Source organism: Myxine glutinosa, chromosome 1 (genome assembly GCF_964187855.1).
Source record: "Myxine glutinosa chromosome 1, kmMyxGlut1.1, whole genome shotgun sequence".
Taxonomy (NCBI): domain Eukaryota; kingdom Metazoa; phylum Chordata; class Myxini; order Myxiniformes; family Myxinidae; genus Myxine; species Myxine glutinosa.
Window position 1 is genome coordinate 46,677,340 of NC_136261.1, and position 22,422 is coordinate 46,699,761.

The following is a 22,422-nucleotide window of genomic DNA, read 5'->3' on the forward strand; positions in this document are numbered from 1 at the left end:
CATGGTCCACTTGTTTGACGAGTCTATGATTTTGTCCAGGTCTGCAGAGAGTAAGGAGGCTGCAGTCTGCCGATTTGAGGGATGAGGTATGGAGCGACAGAGAGCAGAGTCATCAGCAAAGAGATAGAGAGGATTTTCCAGAGAGACAGGGAGATCATTGATGAAGACCAGAAAAAGCATAGGGCCCAGAACACTACCTTGGGGAACTCCAGCCTGAACAGGAAGGGGCGATGAGAGAAATTCATTCAGGGCCACACATTGACTACGACCAGAGAAGAAGTCCGCAAGCCATGCTTGGAGATTTCCATGGATACTATAGGAGGAGAGTTTGGTAATCAGAGCGGGGCGCCAGACCGTATCGAAGGCACGTGATATGTCAAGGGAGACAGCTCTTATTTCCTGTTTGGCATTGAGGACCTCCATCCATTGTTGAGAAAGCAGAAGCAGCATGTCCAGATTAGAGTGACCTGGTCTAAAACCTAATTGATGATCAGAGATCAAGCCATTGGATAAGAGGAAGGATTTGATATCCGAATCAATGATGGATTCCCTGACTTTGCTGATAATTGGGAGCAGGCTGATTGGTCTGTAGTTGCAAGGATTGTTTTTGCACATTTTTTGTGTAAAGCGGTAATGTTGGCTGATTTCTAAGCTGATGGCAGATGACCCTGAGCAAAACAGAGGGTGAAGAGAACAGAGAGAGGGTGTGAAAGAGTGGCAGAGCAGGATTTTAGGACCCGTGAGCTGATGCCGTCTGGTCCAGTTGCAGAATCAGCGTCGAGGATTGACAGACATTTCTCCACCTTGTCGGGAGAGAAGGACACAGAGTCCAAGAGCAGCTGAGTATGACTGGGTACGGTGGATACAAAGAGAGACGGGTTTGGGACACAAGATTTTGAGGCAAACACAGAGTTGAGGCATTCAGCTTTTTCACGTGCTGAGTCAGCTGCGTAGGCGTTTGAGGTAAGGGAGGGGATGGAGGGGGAACAAACACCAGAAACAGATTTGACCAGACACCACCAGGATTTGTAAGACGGTGACAGTCTTGAGAGTGGAGACACATTGTTTCCTGGCTCTCCTGAAGGTGGACACACACTTGTTCCGGGCTTTGTGAAAGGAAATGAGATTGCCATCCATTGGATTTGCCTTCCAGGCATGGAAGGCAAGTTGTTTCAGGGCAACAGCCTCACCACAAGATTCCGTGTACCATGGACGGGAGGAAGGTAAGACAACTGTAGACGAGATGGGATAAATCTGTGCATGAGAGAGAGCAATTTACTTTGGAAGAATTCCCAGGATGAGTTGATGTCAGAGGAAGTAGAGATGGCAGACCAGTCCAGATGATTGATGGCTGCTTGAAGACCATGCCAGTTGGCCTGAGTGAAATGCCAGACTCTTCGACGCTGAGGAGGCTCTCTGAGAATGGCCAGAGAGATGTCCACTTTAACAAGCACATGATCAGATGAGCTGATTGGAGCAGAAGAAGAGCAGCAGACATTTTCAGGGAAGTTAGTCATAACCAAGTCCAGAAGAGAAGATGCTCCATTGACTGAGATCCGGGTCAGGAAATTGACAGATTGTGTCAGTCCCAGTTGGTCGCAGAAGTCCCTTGCTGAGGTGCCATGGCTGGCGTGAAAGGTACCCACACCCAGCCAGCTGGCATGATGACAGTTGAAATCACCACATATGAGGAAGAGAGAGTTGGGAGGAGTCGATAGAAATTGGTCCATGTTATCAGACAGCGAGATGTAGATGGAGTCATCACTGTTTAGTGGACGGTACAACACACGTATGTACAACACACATACAACACACTTCTGATATGAACAAAAGGTGGAAGCGAAGGGGAAGTCGTAGCCAGAGGTACTCCTGGGGGTGAGGTGGAGAGAGAGCCGTGCAGGGAGGGTGAGGAAGAGAGTTTTTGATAAAGATAGCAACCCCACCGCCAGCACGAGGCTCAGGTCTATCACACCGTATGAGGGAGTAACCAGGGAGAGATATTAAGGAATCAGAGACATCTTGAAGGAGGAAAGTTTCTGTTGAGCAGATTATGTCTGGTTTGTCAGAAGCAACCTATATGGAGAGATCAGTCAGGTTTGAGCGAAGGCCCCGAATGCTAGAGGTCCATACCGTTAAGGAAGAGGAAGGGGGAGCATTGGATACAGGACAGGGGAGGGGAGGGGTAGGGTAGGATGAGGAAGAGGAAGAGGAGGTAGGGAGAGCTGTTGATAGTGTGTCAGAGATTTCAGAAGAGCTATGAGAAAGGGAAGGATGAGGAGGACAAAAGGTTTAATGGTGATTGGGTAAGGCACAGTGAGGTGTTGTTTGATTGGGGGCAGAGCGAGGAAGAAGGTTGGAGTAGATGGAGGTAAGAGTTGGAAGGGAGAGGAAGTGGTGAGGACGTTTTGAGGAGGAGAGGTGAGAGGGGAGAATTGGAGAAAAAAGGAGGGTGGGGAGGTTTGAAGGGGAGGGGAGGGATTTAGGAGGGGCGGGGTGAGGAGGGAGTTTAGGAGGGGAGGGGTTCGTGGGGAGTTTAGGAGGGGAGGGGCGAGGGGGGAGTTTATGAGGAGTGGCAAGGGGGGAGATTTGAAAGGGATGGGTGAGGGGGGAGTTTATGAGGGGAGGGGTGAGTTTGAATTTTCGAAAGTGTTTGACGATGAATGGAAAATGAACATTTATTGCAAAATCAGTTTCTTGTGATTTTTGAGTCAGAGATCCGTTTGAATATGTTGGAGGAGGGGTGGAATGCAGGTGAGTTTCGGGAATGTAGGAAGGAAGAACTTTTAGAGATTGAATTTTTATTTGAAATGCAGGGATTTGGTGAGCAAATCGAAAGCAACTTTTAAAGAAGAAGACGAAAAGTGTGTTATAATATACAACAGAATACAACACTTCAGGGGAAAGTATAAACATTTTAAAACTAAACTGTCAAAACTATCTGGGGAAATTCCCTAAATAAGGGCATGAATGATTCCTAAGGGGGATTAATGATTCCAGCACAGGTTCAAAAGCAGGAACAGAAGAATAGGAGACTGACAGTCAGGAGACCAGAGAACGAAGGAACAGGGAGGTTTACAAGCAAATGTGTTGGTATGGGAGGAAAGGTCTACTTTTTACAATCTTCGTTAATATGTTTTTTTGAAGGTTAGGTGAAAGTGGATCAGAGGAAGAAGGAGAAAGTTGAAGGAGTATGGTGAAAACTAGAATTGGAAAGGTGTCGGCTGGAGAGGATTGAGTTATGAAGGAAGGAGAGAAAAAAAATTGGTGGGGCGAAACACATGGTCGAAGAACGAACAAACACGAACAAAGAGGTAAATTGGATTATTTGTTTTTTTCTGAGTTAAAAAAAAAAAATTAAGACTTTAAACAAAGGGTAAGATGTTCGGGGAAGTATGGGGTGAAAAGAAAGACTGGAAAAAACAGTGAGAGAACGAAAGTAAATGGACCAAAAACGACCGCCGAGAGGAGACAACAAAGCTTCGAGGGACCAGGCCTGTAAAACGCAGCAGGAAACAACCGACGATTAAATACAGGTATGCACTATTTACACCGAGATCTTCCGAGAAACACACAGTAGGCACACACACCGTAAAATAAAAATACTGTTTTGACAAAAATACAAACAGGAAAAACACTTTATTTCGATAGCGTGGATAGCATGGAAAAACACAACCTCGCCGGCAAAACCAGAAGCGGGAGCTGTAAGGAAGGGTTGGGAAACCAGAACCGGAACAAAACCGGAAGGAAGGGTTGGGGGGGGGGGGGTTGAGGATTTGAAGAAGAAAGGGGGGTGGAGAGGACAGAGAGTTGCGGTGGGAGGGGACAGAAAGGGGACAGAGAGCTGGCAGATGGGTTTTGAGAACTTAGGTTGGGGAGAGGGGTGGAAGATTTTGGGTTGAGTAGTTGGGGCTGGGAGGGAAGGACGGGTTGAAGAATTGAAGTCACATTTTATATTATGTGGAATTTCCATGGGTCCTTTCTATTATGCTGTCAAAGGACATTCCTAGCAAACCCCATAAATATTCCACACCATATTGTGAATGAATTTCCTTACAATTGTCATCCTGGTGTTTCACAGGCAGGGTGATTCATCAATGTGTGTTGCTGTCCCTTGGATGGATGTTAAACTGGGAATCCCATCTGCCAGCATTACTTGGTGCACATTAAATAACCCACAGTGTCCTTTTTCCAGAATAGGATTTGTTATCCCTTAACCAAAAAATGTAATTCCTACCATTACCTACAGAGGGCATTGCTACCTGGCAGCATTGTGCTGCATTTGAAAGAAGAAGAAGATTATATTAGATTGCTGGTGATGTGCATAATCTCCAAGTGAATCAAATGGGAAAATTTGGGTTAATCCATTCATGCCTGGAATATCACGATCAAATTCTATATTGTGGCGGACACAAAAGCCCACTGGCGTGGTGACATCATTCCGCGCACCAAGTGGGCGGTGGCCACGCCAGAGGGGTAGGCGTGGCCTCATGATATACACTGGGCGCGCAGCCCGGAGCGCGCCAGTGTTACAGTGAGCTCCTGAAATAAAGACGCTTATAAGTTACCGCTTGTCCGCTTCCTCCTTGCTCGCAAGCAGCGCGCGTAACGCCGCGCTTTACTGGTGACCCCCTTGACGTTGGATCTGCCGGAGCGATCCTTCCACATGCGACGCCATTGCCATGGCCAACGTCATCAAACTTCCCGAATTTTGGGAGGCTCAGGCCGAAGTCTGGTTCGTGGCCGAAGCCCAATTTCAGCTTCGGCGCCTCACCGGCGATGACACGCGCTATTGCCACATCGTCGCCTCCCTCGGGCCCGGCACGGCCGCTCGAGTTGTGTCCGTCATTCGCCACCCACCGGACGGCCACTAGTACGAGGCACTCAAGCGGCTACTCCTAGCCACGTTCGGCCTCACGAACGACGCATGGGCCGACCGCCTCCTGGATCTCCCCGAGCTCGGTGACACGCGCCCGTCGGTCCGAATGGACCATATGCTGTCACTGTTGGGCAACGAAGCCCCCGGTTCTCTATTCCGAGCACTTTTCCGTCGCCAACTTCCAGCGCAGGTTCGCCTCGCGTTGGCCGGGACCGGGCTAACGGAACCCCGAGCATTGGCAGCCGAGGCGGACAAGTACTTCGCCGCTTCGGACACGCGGGCGAGAGTCGGCGTGGCCGTCACGGCCCTCGTGGCTGATGCTGCTGATGCTGCTGCTGATGCTGCTGATCCACAGCATCAGCTTATACAGCATACGCAGCATGCTAATACGCACCTCGTGACCGCCGCCACGCCCCGCCCACCGCCGCGGCGAAAACCGCCACCGCGGGGAAACCCGCCAACTCCACCGGCCTGGCGGAGCCAGCCGCGCTCCTCCAGCTCCACCACCTGGTGCTGGTTCCATGCCAAGTTCGGCCACGAAGCTCGGCAGTGTCATCCGCCATGCTCCTTCAACGGGTCGGGAAACGCCTGGGCCGGCGCTCAATAGTGGCGATGAGCGCCGGCCGTTCGAGCAGCCTGCTGTTCATAACGGACACCTTCTCCGGGCGCCGTTACCTGTGCGACACGGGAGCGCAGGTGAGTGTCATTCCCGCCGGCACGTCAGACAAGCACGCCGTGGGTGGGGGCCCCGCGCTGCTTGCCGCGAACGGGACGCCCAACCGTACGTATGGAAAACGCTGCCTCTCTCTGCGGTTCGGAGGGCAGGTTTTCCGATGGACGTTCGTCACCACCGACGTGCCCATGGCACTGCTTGGCGCGGACTTCCTGTGCGCTAATGGGCTCCTGGTCGACGTCAAGCGCAGACGTCTTGTCCAGGCCGAGACGTTCAGCTCGCTCGCTTGTGCGTTGCCCAGCTCAACGAGCGGCTTGCCAAGCGGCTTGCCGAACGGTTCGGTTCCGGCCACGTTGGTCTGTACGCTTCCGGCAGCGGACGCATTCACCCGCCTCCTCGCCGGCTTCCCGGCCCTCACGCGGCCCACCTTCTCGGCGGGGGCCGTCAAGCACGGGGTGGCCCATCACATCCCCACCGTCGGGCCACCGGTCTACGCCCGGGCACGCCGCCTCGAGCCGACGAAGCTGGCGGTGGCAAAAGCGGGGTTCGCTACCCTGGAGCGACTCGGCATCGTTCGGCGCTCAGAGAGCGCTTGGGTGTCGCCGCTGCACATCATGCCGAAGCCCGGCGGGGGATGGCGACCGTGCGGGGACTATCGCCATCTCAATGACGCCACGACTCCCGACCGCTACCCCGTCCCCCACATTCAGGACTTTTCCACCCGTTTGGCGGGCATGTCCTTCTTCTCGAAGGTGGACCTCATACGCGGCTACCATCAGGTCCCCGTCAGGCCGGAGGACGTCCCGAAGACGGCGGTCATCACGCCATTCAGACTCTTCGAGTTCCTGCGCATGCCCTTCGGTCTGAAGAATGCGGCTCAGGCGTTCCAGCGACTGATGGACAGCGTCCTGCGTGACTTGGATTTTGTCTATGTCTACCTGGACGATATCCTCGTCGCCAGCGCGTCCCGCGAAGAGCACCTACGCCACCTCCGCACGCTCTTCGAACGCCTGGGCCAGCATGGCCTGATTGTGAACCCCGCAAAGTGCCGGTTCGGCGCCACCATAATCGATTTTCTGGGGCACCGTGTCACCAGGCACGGAGCCGTCCCCCTGCCGGCCAAGGTGGAGGCGGTGAAGGGGTTTCCGCACCCCCGCATGATCAGAGGGCTGCAGGAGTTCCTGGGCATGGTGAACTTTTACCATCGGTTCCTGCCCCGTATCGCCCAGCTCCTGCGCCCCCTGCACGAAGCTCTCCGAGGTAAGCCGGGCAAAGGCGACGTTACCTGGACCGAGCAGATGGACATGGTGTTCACGGGCGCGAAGCTCGCCTTGGCTAACGCCACCATGCTCGCGCACCCGGCGCCCGATGCACCGATCGCCCTCACCACCGATGCCTCGGATTACGCGGTGGGCGCGGTGCACGAGCAATGGGTGCGTGGAGCTTGGCAACCGCTGGCGTTCTTTAGCCGGCAGCTTCGCCCACCCGAACGCCGTTACAGTACCTTCGACCGCGAGTTGCTCGGGCTTCACTTGGCGGTCAGGCACTTCCGCCATCTGCTCGAGGGCCGTGCGTTCACTGCCTTCGTCGACCACAAGCCGCTGATCTTCGCGATGGGCAAGGTCACCGAGCCGTGGTCGGCCCGGCAGCAGCGTCACCTCTCGGCCATGTCCGAGTACACGACAGACATCCAGCACGTCGCGGGGAAGGACAACCCGGTGGCGGATTGCCTTTCCCGGGCCGTCGCCCACGCAGTCCACCTCGGTATCGACTATGCCCGGATGGCAGCGGACCAGGCCGCTGATCCCGACGTCCAGGCCTTGCGGACCGCCGTCACGGGCCTCCGCGTCACCGAGGTGGCGTTCGATGGCGCGGGCGCGGCCCTCTTGTGCGACATCTCCCTCGGGCGTCCTCGCCCCATCGTGCCCGCGGGCTGGCAGCGCCAGGTGTTTGACGCCATCCACGGCCTGTCCCACCCGGGCGCGAGGGCCTCCCAAAGGCTGATCGCCGACAAGTTCGTCTGGCATGGCCTCCAGAAGGCCGTCCGCGGCTGGGCCAGGACGTGCCTCGCGTGCCAGCGCGCCAAGGTGCACTGGCACACCCAGGCCCCGTTGGCCCCATTCACGGTGCCGGAACGCCGGTTTGACCACGTCCACGTGGACCTGGTGGGACCTCTGCCCCCCTCGCAGGGTTTCACCTATGTCCTCACCATGGTGGACCGCACCACCCGGTGGCCGGAGGCCGTGCCGTTGGCGACGACAACGGCGGCCGATGTCGCGCAGGCTTTCATCGCCACCTGGGTCGCCCGGTTCGGCGCCCCCTCAGACATCTCGTCCGACCGCGGCCCCCAGTTCACCTCGGAGCTCTGGGGGGCGGTCGCGCAGGGGCTCGGGGTCCGGCTGCACCGAACCACAGCCTACCACCCCCGGCTAACGGCCTGTGTGAGCGATTTCACCGCTCATTGAAGGCCGCGCTCCGGGCCACCCTCTGCGACGGCGGCTGGGTCGACAGGCTCCCCTGGGTCCTGCTGGGCCTCCGGACGGCGCCCAAGGAGGACCTGCGCGCATCCGCGGCGGAGTTGGTCTTCGGGCAACCGCTGCGGGTGCCGGTCGAGTTCCTCCCCGACTCCACGGCACCATGGTCCGCGGCACAGCAGCGCTCCGCTCTGCAGGGGACCGCCTAGAGGTTCGCCCCGGTGCCAACGGCATGCCACGGGCACCCACCGACGCACGTCGCCCCGGAGCTTCGCACGGCGGAGTACGTCTTCGTCCGCCACGATGCCCACCGGACACCACTGCGGCCCCCGTACGACGTGCCTTTCCACGTGCTGTAGACCGGGGCGAAGCACTTCACCCTGGACATCGGCGGTACTCCTGACCGCGTTTTGGTAGACTGCCTCAAGCCGGCCCACCTCAACGTGGACCATCCACCGCCAGTGGCCCGACCCCCACGTCGGGGCCGCCCCCCTGCGGGCGGACCCCCGGCACCACCCAGCCCCGCCGCCACGCCGCCCCCCGGTCCTGCACCCATCCCAGGGGCAGCCAGGGGCATCCCACCTGGCATCCCTGCACCCCGGACGCTGCCGATCGCCAGGGGGCGCTCCGGCCGGGTCATTCGTCTGCCCCGCAAACTGGCCCTCCAGGTGCGCGGGAATTCTGGGGGGGCGCGTGTGGCGGACACAAAAGCCCACTGGCGTGGTGACATCATTCCGCGCACCAAGTGGGCGGTGGCCACGCCCGAGGGGTAGGTGTGGCCTCATGATATACACCGGGCGCGCAGCCCGGAGCGCGCCAGTGTTACAGTGAGCTCCTGAAATAAAGACGCTTATAAGTTACCGCTTGTCCGCTTCCTCCTTGCTCGCAAGCAGCGCGCGTAACGCCGCGCTTTAATATCCTGTTTATTTTGCATTGTCTTCTTGAGTTCTTGTATTTCATGGAAAAATACAATGATGTCTCCAAATAAGTTTGTCCTGAAAATCATATGGAATGTTTAAGATCCTCTATGAGGATGTGACTACTAAAACAAATATAAAACATACCTTGAGCTGAAGCTCCTGGAAGGGAATATTCATTGTCGTGAGTAGTCATAGTACTTGGCACTGTGGTTAGATCTGCAGGAAACATAGGAAGTAAATATACACATAAAGCTTGATATAATAACAATAACAAAAGTGGTTATAGTAGAGTGAGGTGGGGCAAGATTTCACCCTCCAATATGGAAACAACCTCCTTGGTCCTTTTGTTCATTATTTTGATTTGATGTACCATACTGGATCATAAGAGACCATTTTATTTATATTTATTTGATGAAATTCGCCCTAAACAAGACTGAGAGCTTCTGATTTGTAAAGGGCTTCAGAGAAAAAGAAGAAGAAGAAAAAACTTGTAAAACCTTCAGTTAGTCATGAAACAAGGAAATGACAACTATCAGGGACACCTCTTCATGGTGGTTGCACCCCCAACACAAGTCGGGGGCCAAATCTTCCCCATTCTTCCCTGCTGCACAGATTCGTCAGGGTAGCGGGGTCACGGTCAGAATGCCGATCGGTCCCCATGGACCGGCCCTTCCCCTCTTGTCTCTTCTCCTCTCTGCTCTTCTCCTCTCTTCTCCTCTCTGCTCATCTCCTCTCTTCTCCTCTCCTGTCATCTCCTCTCTTCTCCTCTCTGCTCATCTCCTCTCTTCTCCTCTCCTATCATCTCCTCTCTTCGCCTCTCTGCTCATCTCCTCTCTTCTCCTCTCCTATCATCTCCTCTCTTCTCCTCTCTGCTCAGCTCCTCTCTTCTCCTCTCCTATCATCTCCTCTCTTCGCCTCTCTGCTCATCTCCTCTCTTCTCCTCTCCTATCATCTCCTCTCTTCTCCTCTCTTCTCCTCTCTGCTCATCTCCTCTCTTCTCCTCTCTTATCCTCTCTGCTCATCTCCTCTCTTCTCCTCTCCTATCATCTCCTCTCTTCTCCTCTCTTCTCCTCTCTGCTCATCTCCTCTCTTCTCCTCTCTTCTCCTCTCTGCTCATCTCCTCTCTCCTCCTCTCTGCTCATCTCCTCTCTTCTCCTCTCTGCTCATCTCCTCTCTTCTCCTCTCTGCTCATCTCCTCTCTTCTCCTCTCTTCTCCTCTCTGCTCATCTCCTCTCTTCTCCTCTCCTATCATCTCCTCTCTTCTCCTCTCTGCTCATCTCCTCTCTTATCATCTCTTCTCTTCTCCTCTCTGCTCATCTCCTCTCTTCTCCTCTCCTATCATCTCCTCTCTTCTCCTCTCTGCTCATCTCCTCTCTTATCATCTCTTCTCTTCTCCTCTCTGCTCATCTCCTCTCTTCTCCTCTCTGCTCATCTCCTCTCTTCTCTCTTCTCCTCTCTGCTCATCTCCTCTCTTCTCCTCTCTGCTCATCTCCTCTCTTCTCCTCTCCTATCATCTCCTCTCTTCTCCTCTCTGCTCATCTCCTCTCTTCTCCTCTCTGCTCATCTCCTCTCTTCTCCTCTCCTATCATCTCCTCTCTTCTCCTCTCTGCTCATCTCCTCTCTTCTCCTCTCTGCTCATCTCCTCTCTTCTCTCTTCTCCTCTCTGCTCATCTCCTCTCTTCTTCTCCTCTCTTCTCCTCTCTGCTCATCTCCTCTCTTCTAATCTCTGCTCTTCTCCTGTCTTGTCCTCTCTGCTTATCTCCTCTCTGCTCATCTCCTCTTATCTCCTTTCTGCTCTTCTCAGGTAGTTTCACAGAAAACCTAAGCTGTTAAGCAAGTACCAACCCCATGAAGCTCCAGTGGCCATGCGCAAGATGGCCTCCAGAGTGTCTTAAGTTCGCACTGTGTATGCGCAAGCCAGTTGCATCTCAGTAATTGGCATCACAACCAAAACTAGAAGGCACTCGGCAGATCACATGAAGTAAATCTACCAGGCTGAACAGTTTACATTTTGTATCCCATTGATAGGCCGGATCTGGATTTGGACCTGAACCAAAATTTAAATGGGTTGTTCTTGTCACCTCACCAACTCATTCACCTAGTTTTGTCATAACTCAACCACAACGTTTTGAAATATCATGATATATGTATATATATATAAACCTTCAAAACCTCACTCCAAGATACAAGGCTTTATTCAAATCGACACAACAGGCAATAATATCATCAGTCCTACAAATCTAATAAAGCATTATAAAGCAAAGCCAAGCTTATAAAACATTAATCATGAATCCCAGTCACTTCTTACCAATAATATCCAGCGCTTATCTCTGCATAACTCATTCAGCAGACAAGATAATGACCTCCACTCAGACCGAGCGCTTGCCCCTAAATCTGCATCCAATATGCCCCACGCCTACGAAGGCTCTTCTTCTCCGTCATTTTCACCACAATATATATATATATATATATATATATATATATATATATATATATATATATATATATATATATATATATATATATATATATATACATACTGTATATAGTTTTGGTGCCATCTCTCAATGGTAAAGCATCACTTACAATTTCAAAATTCTCATATCCGGATTTGAATCTTCACCAAAATATAAGCAATTCATCCTTGGCGCCTACACAATTTGTCCACCAAGTTTCATCTGAATCCGATCAAAACTTTTTGAGATATTCGACTCAAAGGCAAACAAACTGACAAACAAACAATGGTGAAACTTATCTTCGGACACCCTGAGTATATCATGAAAATTTGGCGTCGATTGGCCCATGGGTCTCGGAGTAGATGCTGGCCAAAGTGTTAAGTCTGGTCTACCACAATGGAGAATTAGCCCGAATCTATGAGACCGAAACATCTATGAGAAATCCCAAACAAATACAAAAAAATAAACACCTTCTGTTTGTCAACCGACTTTACTGTCATGAGGTTCCATAAACTTTTCTGGAAATAGACAATCCAAGGGATATTAAAGTACCAACTATTATGGAAGCAAGTAATTTAAAAGATGTCCTAAAATAATCAAACTTACTCTGTGTGATACCATCGTTTATTGAAGCACATAATATAAAAGATGTACTCAAATAATCAAGCTAACTCTTTGTGATACCAACGTTTATTGAAGCACATAATATAAAAGATGTACTCAAATAATCAAACTAACTCTTTGTGATACCGACGTTTATTGAAGCACATAATATAAAAGATGTACTCAAATAATCAAACTAACTCTTTGTGATACCGACGTTTATTGAAGCACATAATATAAAAGATGTACTCAAATAATCAAACTAACTCTTTGTGATACCGACGTTTATTGAAGCACATAATTTAAAAGATGTACTAAAATAATCAAACTTACTCTGTGTGATACCGACGTTTATTGAAGCACATAATATAAAAGATGTACTCAAATAATCAAACTAACTCTTTGTGATACCGACGTTTATTGAAGCTCATAATATAAAAGATGTACTAAAATAATCAAACTAACTCTTTGTGATACCGACGTTTATTGAAGCACATAATATAAAAGATGTACTCAAATAATCAAACTTACTCTGTGTGAACCCAACGTTTATTGAAGCAAGTAATTTAAAAGATGTCCTAAAATAATCAAACTTACTCTGTGTGATACCGACGTTTATTGAAGCACATAATATAACAGATGTACTCAAACAATCAAACTAACTCTTTGTGATACCGACGTTTATTGAAGCACATAATATAAAAGATGTACTCAAATAATCAAACTAACTCTTTGTGATACCGACGTTTATTGAAGCACATAATATAAAAGATGTACTCAAATAATCAAACTAACTCTTTGTGATACCAACGTTTATTGAAGCACATAATATAAAAGATGTACTCAAATAATCAAACTAACTCTTTGTGATACCGACGTTTATTGAAGCACATAATATAAAAGATGTACTCAAATAATCAAACTAACTCTTTGTGATACCGACGTTTATTGAAGCACATAATATAAAAGATGTACTCAAATAATCAAACTTACTCTGTGTGATCCCAACGTTTATTGAAGCACGTAATTTAAAAGATGTCCTAAAATAATCAAACTTACTCTGTGTGATACCAACGTTTATTGAAGCACATAATATAAAAGATGTACTCAAATAATCAAACTAACTCTTTGTGATACCAACGTTTATTGAAGCACATAATATAAAAGATGTACTCAAACAATCAAACTAACTCTTTGTGATACCAACGTTTATTGAAGCACATAATATAAAAGATGTACTCAAACAATCAAACTAACTCTTTGTGATACCGACGTTTATTGAAGCACATAATATAAAAGATGTACTCAAACAATCAAACTAACTCTTTGTGATACCAACGTTTATTGAAGCACATAATATAAAAGATGTACTCAAACAATCAAACTAACTCTTTGTGATACCAACGTGTATTGAAGCACATAATATAAAAGATGTACTCAAATAATCAAACGAACTCTGTGTGATACCGACGTTTATTGAAGCGCATAATATAGAAGATGTACTAAAATAATCAAATGTACTCTGTGTGATACCGACGTTTATTGAAGCACATAATATTAAAAAACAAAACCACCTTTAGAGGCCATTTTTCCCCGCAAAGCGGGGGTTGGCCTTTTTCAGGAACCGTGGTTGTTGTTGTTTTTCGGTCCCCTATTTGAAGCAATGTTTTACGGCCGGATGCCCTTCCTGACGCCAACCCTTTTTGCCGCCTTTAACGACAAACAGGGAATTACCAGTGAACTGGTACTCAATTGGTACTCAATTGTACCGCAAAACTGGTACTCAATCAAACTGGAAGCACATAATATAAAAGATGTACTAAAATAATCAAACTAACTCTGTGTGATACCGAGGTTTATTGAAGCACATAATATAGAAGATGTACTCAAATAATCAAACTTACTCTGTGTGATACCGACGTTTATTGAAGCACATAATATAAAAGATGTACTAAAATAATCAAAGTTACTCTATGTGATACCGAGGTTTATTGAAGCACATAATATAAAACATGTACTAAAATAATCAAACTAACTCTGTGTGATACCGACGTTTATTGAAGCACATAATATAAAAGATGTACGAAAACAATCAAACTTACTCTGTGTGATACCAACGTTTATTGAAGCACATAATATAAAAGATGTACTAAAATAATCAAACTAACTCTGTGTGATACCGACGTTTATTGAAGCACATAATATAAAAGATGTACTAAAATAATCAAACTAACTCTGTGTGATACCGACGTTTATTGAAGCACATAATATAAAAGATGTACTCAAATAATCAAACTTACTCTGTGTGATACCGACGTTTATTGAAGCACATAATATAAAAGATGTACTAAAACAATCAAACTTACTCTGTGTGATACCAACGTTTATTGAAGCACATAATATAAAAGATGTACTAAAATAATCAAACTAACTCTGTGTGATACCGAGGTTTATTGAAGCACATAATATAAAAGATGTACTCAAATAATCAAACTTACTCTGTGTGATACCGAGGTTTATTGAAGCACATAATATAAAAGATGTACTAAAATAATCAAACTAACTCTGTGTGATACCGAGGTTTATTGAAGCACATAATATAAAAGATGTACTCAAATAATCAAACTTACTCTGTGTGATACCGACGTTTATTGAAGCACATAATATAAAAGATGTACTAACATAATCAAACTTACTTTGTGTGATCCCAACGTTTATTGAAGCACATAATATAAAAGATGTACTAAAATAATCAAACTTAATCTGTGTGATACCAACGTTTATTGAAGCACATAATTTAAAAGATGTACTAAAATAATCAAACTAACTCTGTGTGATACCGACGTTTATTGAAGCACATAATATAAAAGATGTACTAAAATAATCAAACTAACTCTGTGTGATACCAACGTTTATTGAAGCACATAATATAAAAGATGTACTAAAATAATCAAACTAACTCTGTGTGATACCGAGGTTTATTGAAGCACATAATATAAAAGATGTACTAAAATAATCAAACTAACTCTGTGTGATACCGAGGTTTATTGAAGCACATAATATAAAAGATGTACTCAAATAATCAAACTTACTCTGTGTGATACCAACGTTTATTGAAGCACATAATTTAAAAGATGTACTAAAATAATCAAACTAACTCTGTGTGATACCGACGTTTATTTAAGCACATAATATAAAAGATGTACTCAAATAATCAAACTAACTCTGTGTGATACCAACGTTTATTGAAGCACATAATAGAAAAGATGTACTAAAATAATCAAACTACCGCTGTGTGATACCAACGTTTATTGAAGCACATAATATAAAAGATGTACGGAAATAATCAAACTAACTCTGTGTGATACCAACGTTTATTGAAGCACATAATATAAAAGATGTACTAAAATAATCAAACTTACTTTGTGTGATCCCAACGTTTATTGAAGCACATAATTTAAAAGATGTACTAAAATAATCAAACTTACTCTGTGTGATACCGACATTTATTGAAGCACATAATATAAAAGATGTACTAAAATCATCAAACTAACTCTGTGTGAAACCAACGTTTATTGAAGCACATAATATAAAAGATGTACTAAAATAATCAAATTACTTTGTGTGATCCCAACGTTTATTGAAGCACATAATTTAAAAGATGTACGAAAATAATCAAACTAACTCTGTGTGATACCGACGTTTATTGAAGCACATAATATAAAAGATGTACTAAAATAATCAAACTTACTTTGTGTGATCCCAACGTTTATTGAAGCACATAATATAAAAGATGTACTAAAATAATCAAACTTACTCTGTGTGATACCAACGTTTATTGAAGCACATAATTTAAAAGATGTACTCAAATAATCAAACTAACTCTGTGTGATACCAACGTTTATTTAAGCACATAATATGAAAGATGTACTCAAATAATCAAACTAACTCTGTGTGATACCGACGTTTATTGAAGCACATAATATTAAAGATGTACTAAAATAATCAAACTTACTCTGTGTGATACCAACATTTATTGAAGCACATAATTTAAAAGATGTACTAAAATAATCAAACTAACTCTGTGTGATACCGACGTTTATTTAAGCACATAATATAAAAGATGTACTAAAATAATCAAACTACCGCTGTGTGATACCAACGTTTATTGAAGCATATAATATAAAAGATGTACTCAAATAATCAAACTAACTCTGTGTGATACCAACGTTTATTGAAGCACATAATTTAAAAGATGTACTAAAATAATCAAACTTACTCTGTGTGATACCGACGTTTATTGAAGCACATAATATAAAAGATGTACTAAAATAATCAAACTAACTCTGTGTGATACCAACGTTTATTGAAGCACATAATATAAAAGATGTACTAAAATAATCAAACTTACTTTGTGTGATCCCAACGTTTATTGAAGCACATAATTTAAAAGATGTACGAAAATAATCAAACTAATTCTGTGTGATACCGACGTTTATTGAAGAGCATAATATAAAAGATGTACTAAAATAATCAAACTAACTCTGTGTGATACCAACGTTTATTGAAGCACATAATTTAAAAGATGTACTAAAATAATCAAACTTACTCTGTGTGATACCGACGTTGATTGAAGCACATAATTTAAAAGATGTACTAAAATAATCAAACTTACTCTGTGTGATACCGACGTTTATTGAAGCACATAATATAAAAGATGTACTAAAATAATCAAACTTACTCTGTGTGATACCGACGTTTATTGAAGCACATAATATAAAAGATGTACTAAAATAATCAAACTAATTCTGTGTGATACCGACGTTTATTGAAGCGCATAATATAAAAGATGTACTAAAATAATCAAACTAACTCTGTGTGATACCGACGTTTATTGAAGCGCATAATATAAAAGATGTACTAAAATAATCAAACTTACTTTGTGTGATCCCAACGTTTATTGAAGCACATAATATAAAAGATGTACTAAAATAATCAAATATATTGATTCTGTGTCTGTGAATTCTGTGCATTCTGTGTCTGTGAAGCGCATAATTTAAAAGATGTACTAAAATAATCAAATTTACTCTGTGTGATACCGACGTTTATTGAAGCACATAATATAAAAGATGTACTCAAATAATCAAACTGACTCTGTGTGATACCGACGTTTACGGAAGCACATAATTTAAAAGATGTACTCAAATAATCAAACTTACTCTGTGTGATACCGACGTTTACTGAAGCACATAATTAAAAAGATGTACTAAAATAATCAAACTAACTCTGTGTGATACCAACGTTTATTGAAGCACATAATTTAAAAGATGTACTCAAATAATCAAACTAACTCTGTGTGATACCGACGTTTATTGAAGCACATAATTTAAAAGATGTACTCAAATAATCAAACTAACTCTGTGTGATACCAACGTTTATTGAAGCACATAATTTAAAAGATGTACTCAAATAATCAAACTAACTCTGTGTGATACCAACGTTTATTGAAGCACATAATTTAAAAGATGTACTCAAATAAACAAACTAACTCTGTGTGATACCAACGTTTATTGAAGCACATAATTTAAAAGATGTACTCAAATAATCAAACTAACTCTGTGTGATACCAACGTTTATTGAAGCACATAATTTAAAAGATGTACTAAAATAATCAAACTAACTCTGTGTGATACCAACGTTTATTGAAGCACATAATTTAAAAGATGTGCTCAAATAATCAAACTAACTCTGTGTGATACCAACGTTTATTGAAGCACATAATTTAAAAGATGTACTCAAATAATCAAACTAACTCTGTGTGATACCAACGTTGATTGAAGCACATAATTTAAAAGATGTACTCAAATAATCAAACTAACTCTGTGTGATACCAACGTTGATTGAAGCACATAATTTAAAAGGTGTACTCAAATAATCAAACTAACTCTGTGTGATACCAACGTTTATTGAAGCACATAATTTGAAAGATGTACTCAAATAATCAAACTAACTCTGTGTGATACCAACGTTTATTGAAGCACATAATACAAAAGATGTACTAAAATAATCAAACGAACTCTGTGTGATACCAACGTTTATTGTACGTGGAGGTTGAAAGAGGCGACGGTGAGGAGGCATTAAAAGAGAGGCAGAGTAGGGTAGAGGATGATGTGATTGAGCGTGAAAGTGGTTGGATGTCAATGAGAGATAGTCTGTTGGGAGCCGTTGGTGAGGTATGTGGATGGACAAAAGGACCACCGAAGCACTCGGAAACATGGTGGTGGGATGACGAAGTTGGAAAGAGGATTGACATGAAGAGGAAGATGTTCAAGGAGTGGCAGAAGGTGAAGGGTATGGGGGCAGAAAAAGCAGAGCATGAAAGTTATAAGGCAGCCAAGAAGGCTGCAAAGAAAGAGGTAGCAAAGGCGCAGGAGGCATTTCGGAAAATGTTCGGAGAACTCTTGGATTCAGAAGAGGGTCAGAGAGCGGTATTCAGGCTTGCAAAGCAGATAGCAAAAGAGAGGTGTGATGTGATGGGGGTGAGTTGCTTGAAGGGTGAAGTCGGACAAATCGTTGTGGACCCAGATGGAATTAAAGGAAGATAGAAAAGATATATGGAAATGCTGTTGAATGCAGAGAATGAATGGGATGGCAACATGGAGAGTAACCCAGTTTTAGGACCAGCAGAGAAGATAACTGAGAAGGAAGTTGAGGAAGCGATAAAAGCAATGAAGAGTAGAAAAGCAGGAGGGCCGACAGGAGTTGCGGGAGATATGTTGAAGGCAGCATGAAGTTGGGGTGTGAAGAGAATGACAGAGATCTGTAATCTGGTGGTGAAAGAAGGCCGCATTCCAGTGAATTGGGAACTGAGTACCCTTGTCCCTCTATACAAGGGGAAAGGTGATTCTCTGGACTGTGGCTTGTATCGAGCGATAAAGTCATTGGAGTATGGAATGAAGGTATTCAAAAGGGTCTTGGAGAGGAGGATAAGGAAGAAGTTGAAGATCGACGAAATGCAGTTTGGATTTATGCCAGGAAGATGAACGACAGACACACTTTTTATTGAAAGGGAGTTGCAGGAGAAGTACACGGAGAAGAGGGAGAAGTTGTTTCTTGGGTTTGTTGATCTGGAGAAAGTATTCAATGGGGGTCCCCGCAAAGTATTGACATGGGCATTGAGGAAGTTAGGAGTGGAGGAAGAGTGCATCTGGGGTCGGTACTAAGTCGACTGATATTTTTAGCTGTGATGGAGGTGTTGGCTCAGAACATCAAGGAGGGTTTACCGTGGGAGTTATTGTATGCACATGATCTGATGTTGATTGCGGAAAGTATGGATGGACTGAAGGAGAGGATGAACAGGTGGAAGCAATGTTTGGAGACAAAAGGTCTGAAGGTGAATATTGGAAAAACGAAGGTGATGGCAAGTGGTAAAGCATGTGGTGAGGTGGAAAGAACTGGGAAGTGGCCATGTGCTGTGTGCAGGAAGGGTGTCTGAGTGAACTCCATTCAATGTACAATGTGCGCAGAGTGGGTTCATCTAAAATGTAGTGGTCTGGGAGGGTCATTAACCAGTGTGGCAGCTACATTCAAATGTAAGGTGTGCACAGAGGGAGCTGCAGATGGAGGAAATGTTGAGTTGGATCTTGGAGACGGCGTGAAGCTGGAAGGTGTGAAAACATTTTGCTTCCCAGGAGACATGTTGAATGGAGAAGGTGGATCGGACTCGGCAATGTTTGCTGGAGTGAGATGTGCATGTAGGAATTTTCGGGAGCTGAGTGGCGTGCTGACGAGGAGGGGAGTGTTGTTGAAGCTGAAGGGAAAGGTGTATGCTGCATGTGTGAGAAGTGTTATGATTTATGGGAGCGAGACATGGGTAATGAACGTAGAGCAGCAACGAAGGCTGGAAAGGGTGGAAATGCGAATGGTTCGGTGGATGTGTGGAGTATCGTTGAGAGAGAGGAAAACAAATGATGAATTGCGAAAGATGATGGGAATAGAGCCTGTGATGGATGCTGTGAAGAGGAACAGGTTGAGATGGTTTGGTCATGTGTTGAGGAAGGATGAAAGTGACTGTTTGAGAAGAATGATGGAAATGAATGTATGAGGAAGTGGAGGACGGGGAAGACCGAGAAAGACTTGGCTAAAGGTGGAGGAAGAAGAAATGCGGGCAAGCGGGTTAACAAGAGGAGATGCAGAAAATAGGGCAAAATGGAGAAGATTGTCATGGGGCCGGCAAGTGTAACCCCCGCTCTAGCAGGGAAAATGGCCTTTAAATGCCTGTTGTGTTGTTGTTGTGTGCTACCCCTACATTGAGATCGCAATGGATGGATTAACAAAATCATTCGTTTCATTTGAGCAATCAATTAAATTTTTTGGAGTTTACCGTTTGAATATTTAAACATTAATCATGCTCAGTCGGGTTATACCAAACATTTTGTAATCGAGCTACAATTTTAAAACATTTTAAAATATTTTTGAATGGTTAAATAAAATCTCGACTTTGAATAACCTTCAAGTATTTTGAACCGTGATGCTTTAAGTTTGAGGTGAAAAAGATATATAATTATTTTTTTCTGTAGTCGTAGACTCACCTGGAATAAGTAATGAAAAAACTGACACGACCGGCAGAAGAATGATCCGAGGAAAGACATCCATGGCGTTTTCATCCACAGCTTCAACTGGAGACAAATGGGAGAAGTATTGAGAGAGATGGTGAAGGGTATCTGAGTATGGAAGAGTTTTTAAGGAATATTATTTGAAATAAAATCAAGACGTGCAAGATGAGGAGGTTATAAGGCGGACAAGGAAATGGAAATTTTTATCGTACTCTCAGGTTGTTTTGCTTGGTCAGAGAAAGCTTGTGTGCAATGTGGTTTGGCATTTATACATATTTCCTTTTCATGATGAAAACAGGTGAAGTTCTTTCTTGGTACTGTTCATTGGTGAAACGTTAAAATTCGTGAAACTGACTCTAATCACTAACCATCAGCTAACCACAAACCAATGCCTTGGAAGCAAAACTTTCCATAACCAAACAAAAAAAGATTTACATGTAATGACGTGTTATAACAGGGAAATACTAATAACTTTATCTTTATAAAATGAACCAAAATATGGTTGCCTACACTACAGTGTTATATGAGCATTTATCCTTAAGGAATTTAAGTTCAGGGTGGCCAGCTCTGATGAAGAAAAAATGGACACTCAGGCAGTGGTCAAGGAGGCCACCGTAGGCTCCCTTGCAGGATTCAGGGGGGAAAGACCCATGAAGTTATGAGTTTTTTTAGGATGAAAAGAATCTATAAATTCTTAAGTATTTAAATATGCCCAAGATGCCCTCTAGAGTGCCTTAAGGTCACACTGTGTATATACAAGGCAGTTGCATCACAACTAAAATCAGAACGGTGCTCGGTAGAGTGCATGCCTCTGCCTTTCCAAAGTATTCGAGAATTATTTATCCTTGTGAAGGTTTTTAGCCACGTCGCAGACGCTGCTCATAGAGTGCCCTCTGCTGTTGTTGTTGTTCTTCTTGTTCTTCTTGTTCTTCTTGTTCTTGTTCTTGCAGAGAAGACAAAACCTCAAAGCTCCACCCATTCTGGGAACCATAGCTCCACCCATTTTGGGAGAGGCTTCATATAAACAAATATCCACCATTTTATTAACTCGCATAGCTTTGAGGCCTGTTTTGTAGGCCCGTGGTGTCTTCCTCTCTCACACAGTTTTCTTTCAAATCAAATTCGATATATCATTCCATTTTTCACAGTCGCTAACATAGTTTTAGACTCGGTTGAAAAAAAACGGGAAGAAAATCCGATGAAAGTTGCCCTTTATAGAACGAAATGAATTCTAAAAGGCCTGTAACTTCAAGTCCATTGAGATATATATTTTTTAAATCGCGGCATGGTCAGTCATACACCGCCCGAAATAACAGATGGGAAAATGCCGAGATATATTAAAAATTCGTCCATTTGATGACAATCGTCACGATGAAATATTTAATTTATACGTCGTCACAATAATGTGGAGAGAGGAGCATAGCTTCGTTCACGTGTCGCCACACACGGGAAATTGCCGAGATATATTTTTTTTAAATCGCGGCATGGTCAGTCATACACTGCCCGAAATAACAAACGGGAAAATGCCGAGATATATTAAAAATTCGTCCATTTGATGACAATCGTCACGATGAAATATTTAATTTATACGTCGTCACAATAATGTGGAGAGAGGAGCATAGCTTCATTCACGTGTCGCCACACACGGGAAATTGCCGATATATATATTTTTTTAATCGCGGCATGGTCAGTCATACACTGCCCGAAATAACAAACGGGAAAATGCCGAGATATATTAAAAATTCGTCCATTTGATGACAATCGTCACGATGAAATATTTAATTTATACGTCGTCACAATAATGT

General features: G+C 44.6%; 1 protein-coding gene across 1 annotated transcript in view; it reads right to left on the bottom strand.

Moving 5' to 3' along the window:
- Window positions 1-20,867, bottom strand: part of LOC144889717 (uncharacterized) — a 42,889-nt gene extending 22,022 nt beyond the window's left edge. The window contains exons 1-3 of the mRNA XM_078770900.1: window positions 20,830-20,867; window positions 20,594-20,680; window positions 9,088-9,159 (exon numbers count right to left, since the gene is read on the bottom strand). Of these exons, the coding sequence (XP_078627026.1) occupies window positions 9,088-9,159; window positions 20,594-20,657 (136 nt within the window). The 5' untranslated portion in view covers window positions 20,658-20,680; window positions 20,830-20,867. The remainder of the gene's footprint in view (window positions 1-9,087; window positions 9,160-20,593; window positions 20,681-20,829) is intronic.
- Window positions 20,868-22,422: the final 1,555 nt, after the last annotated feature.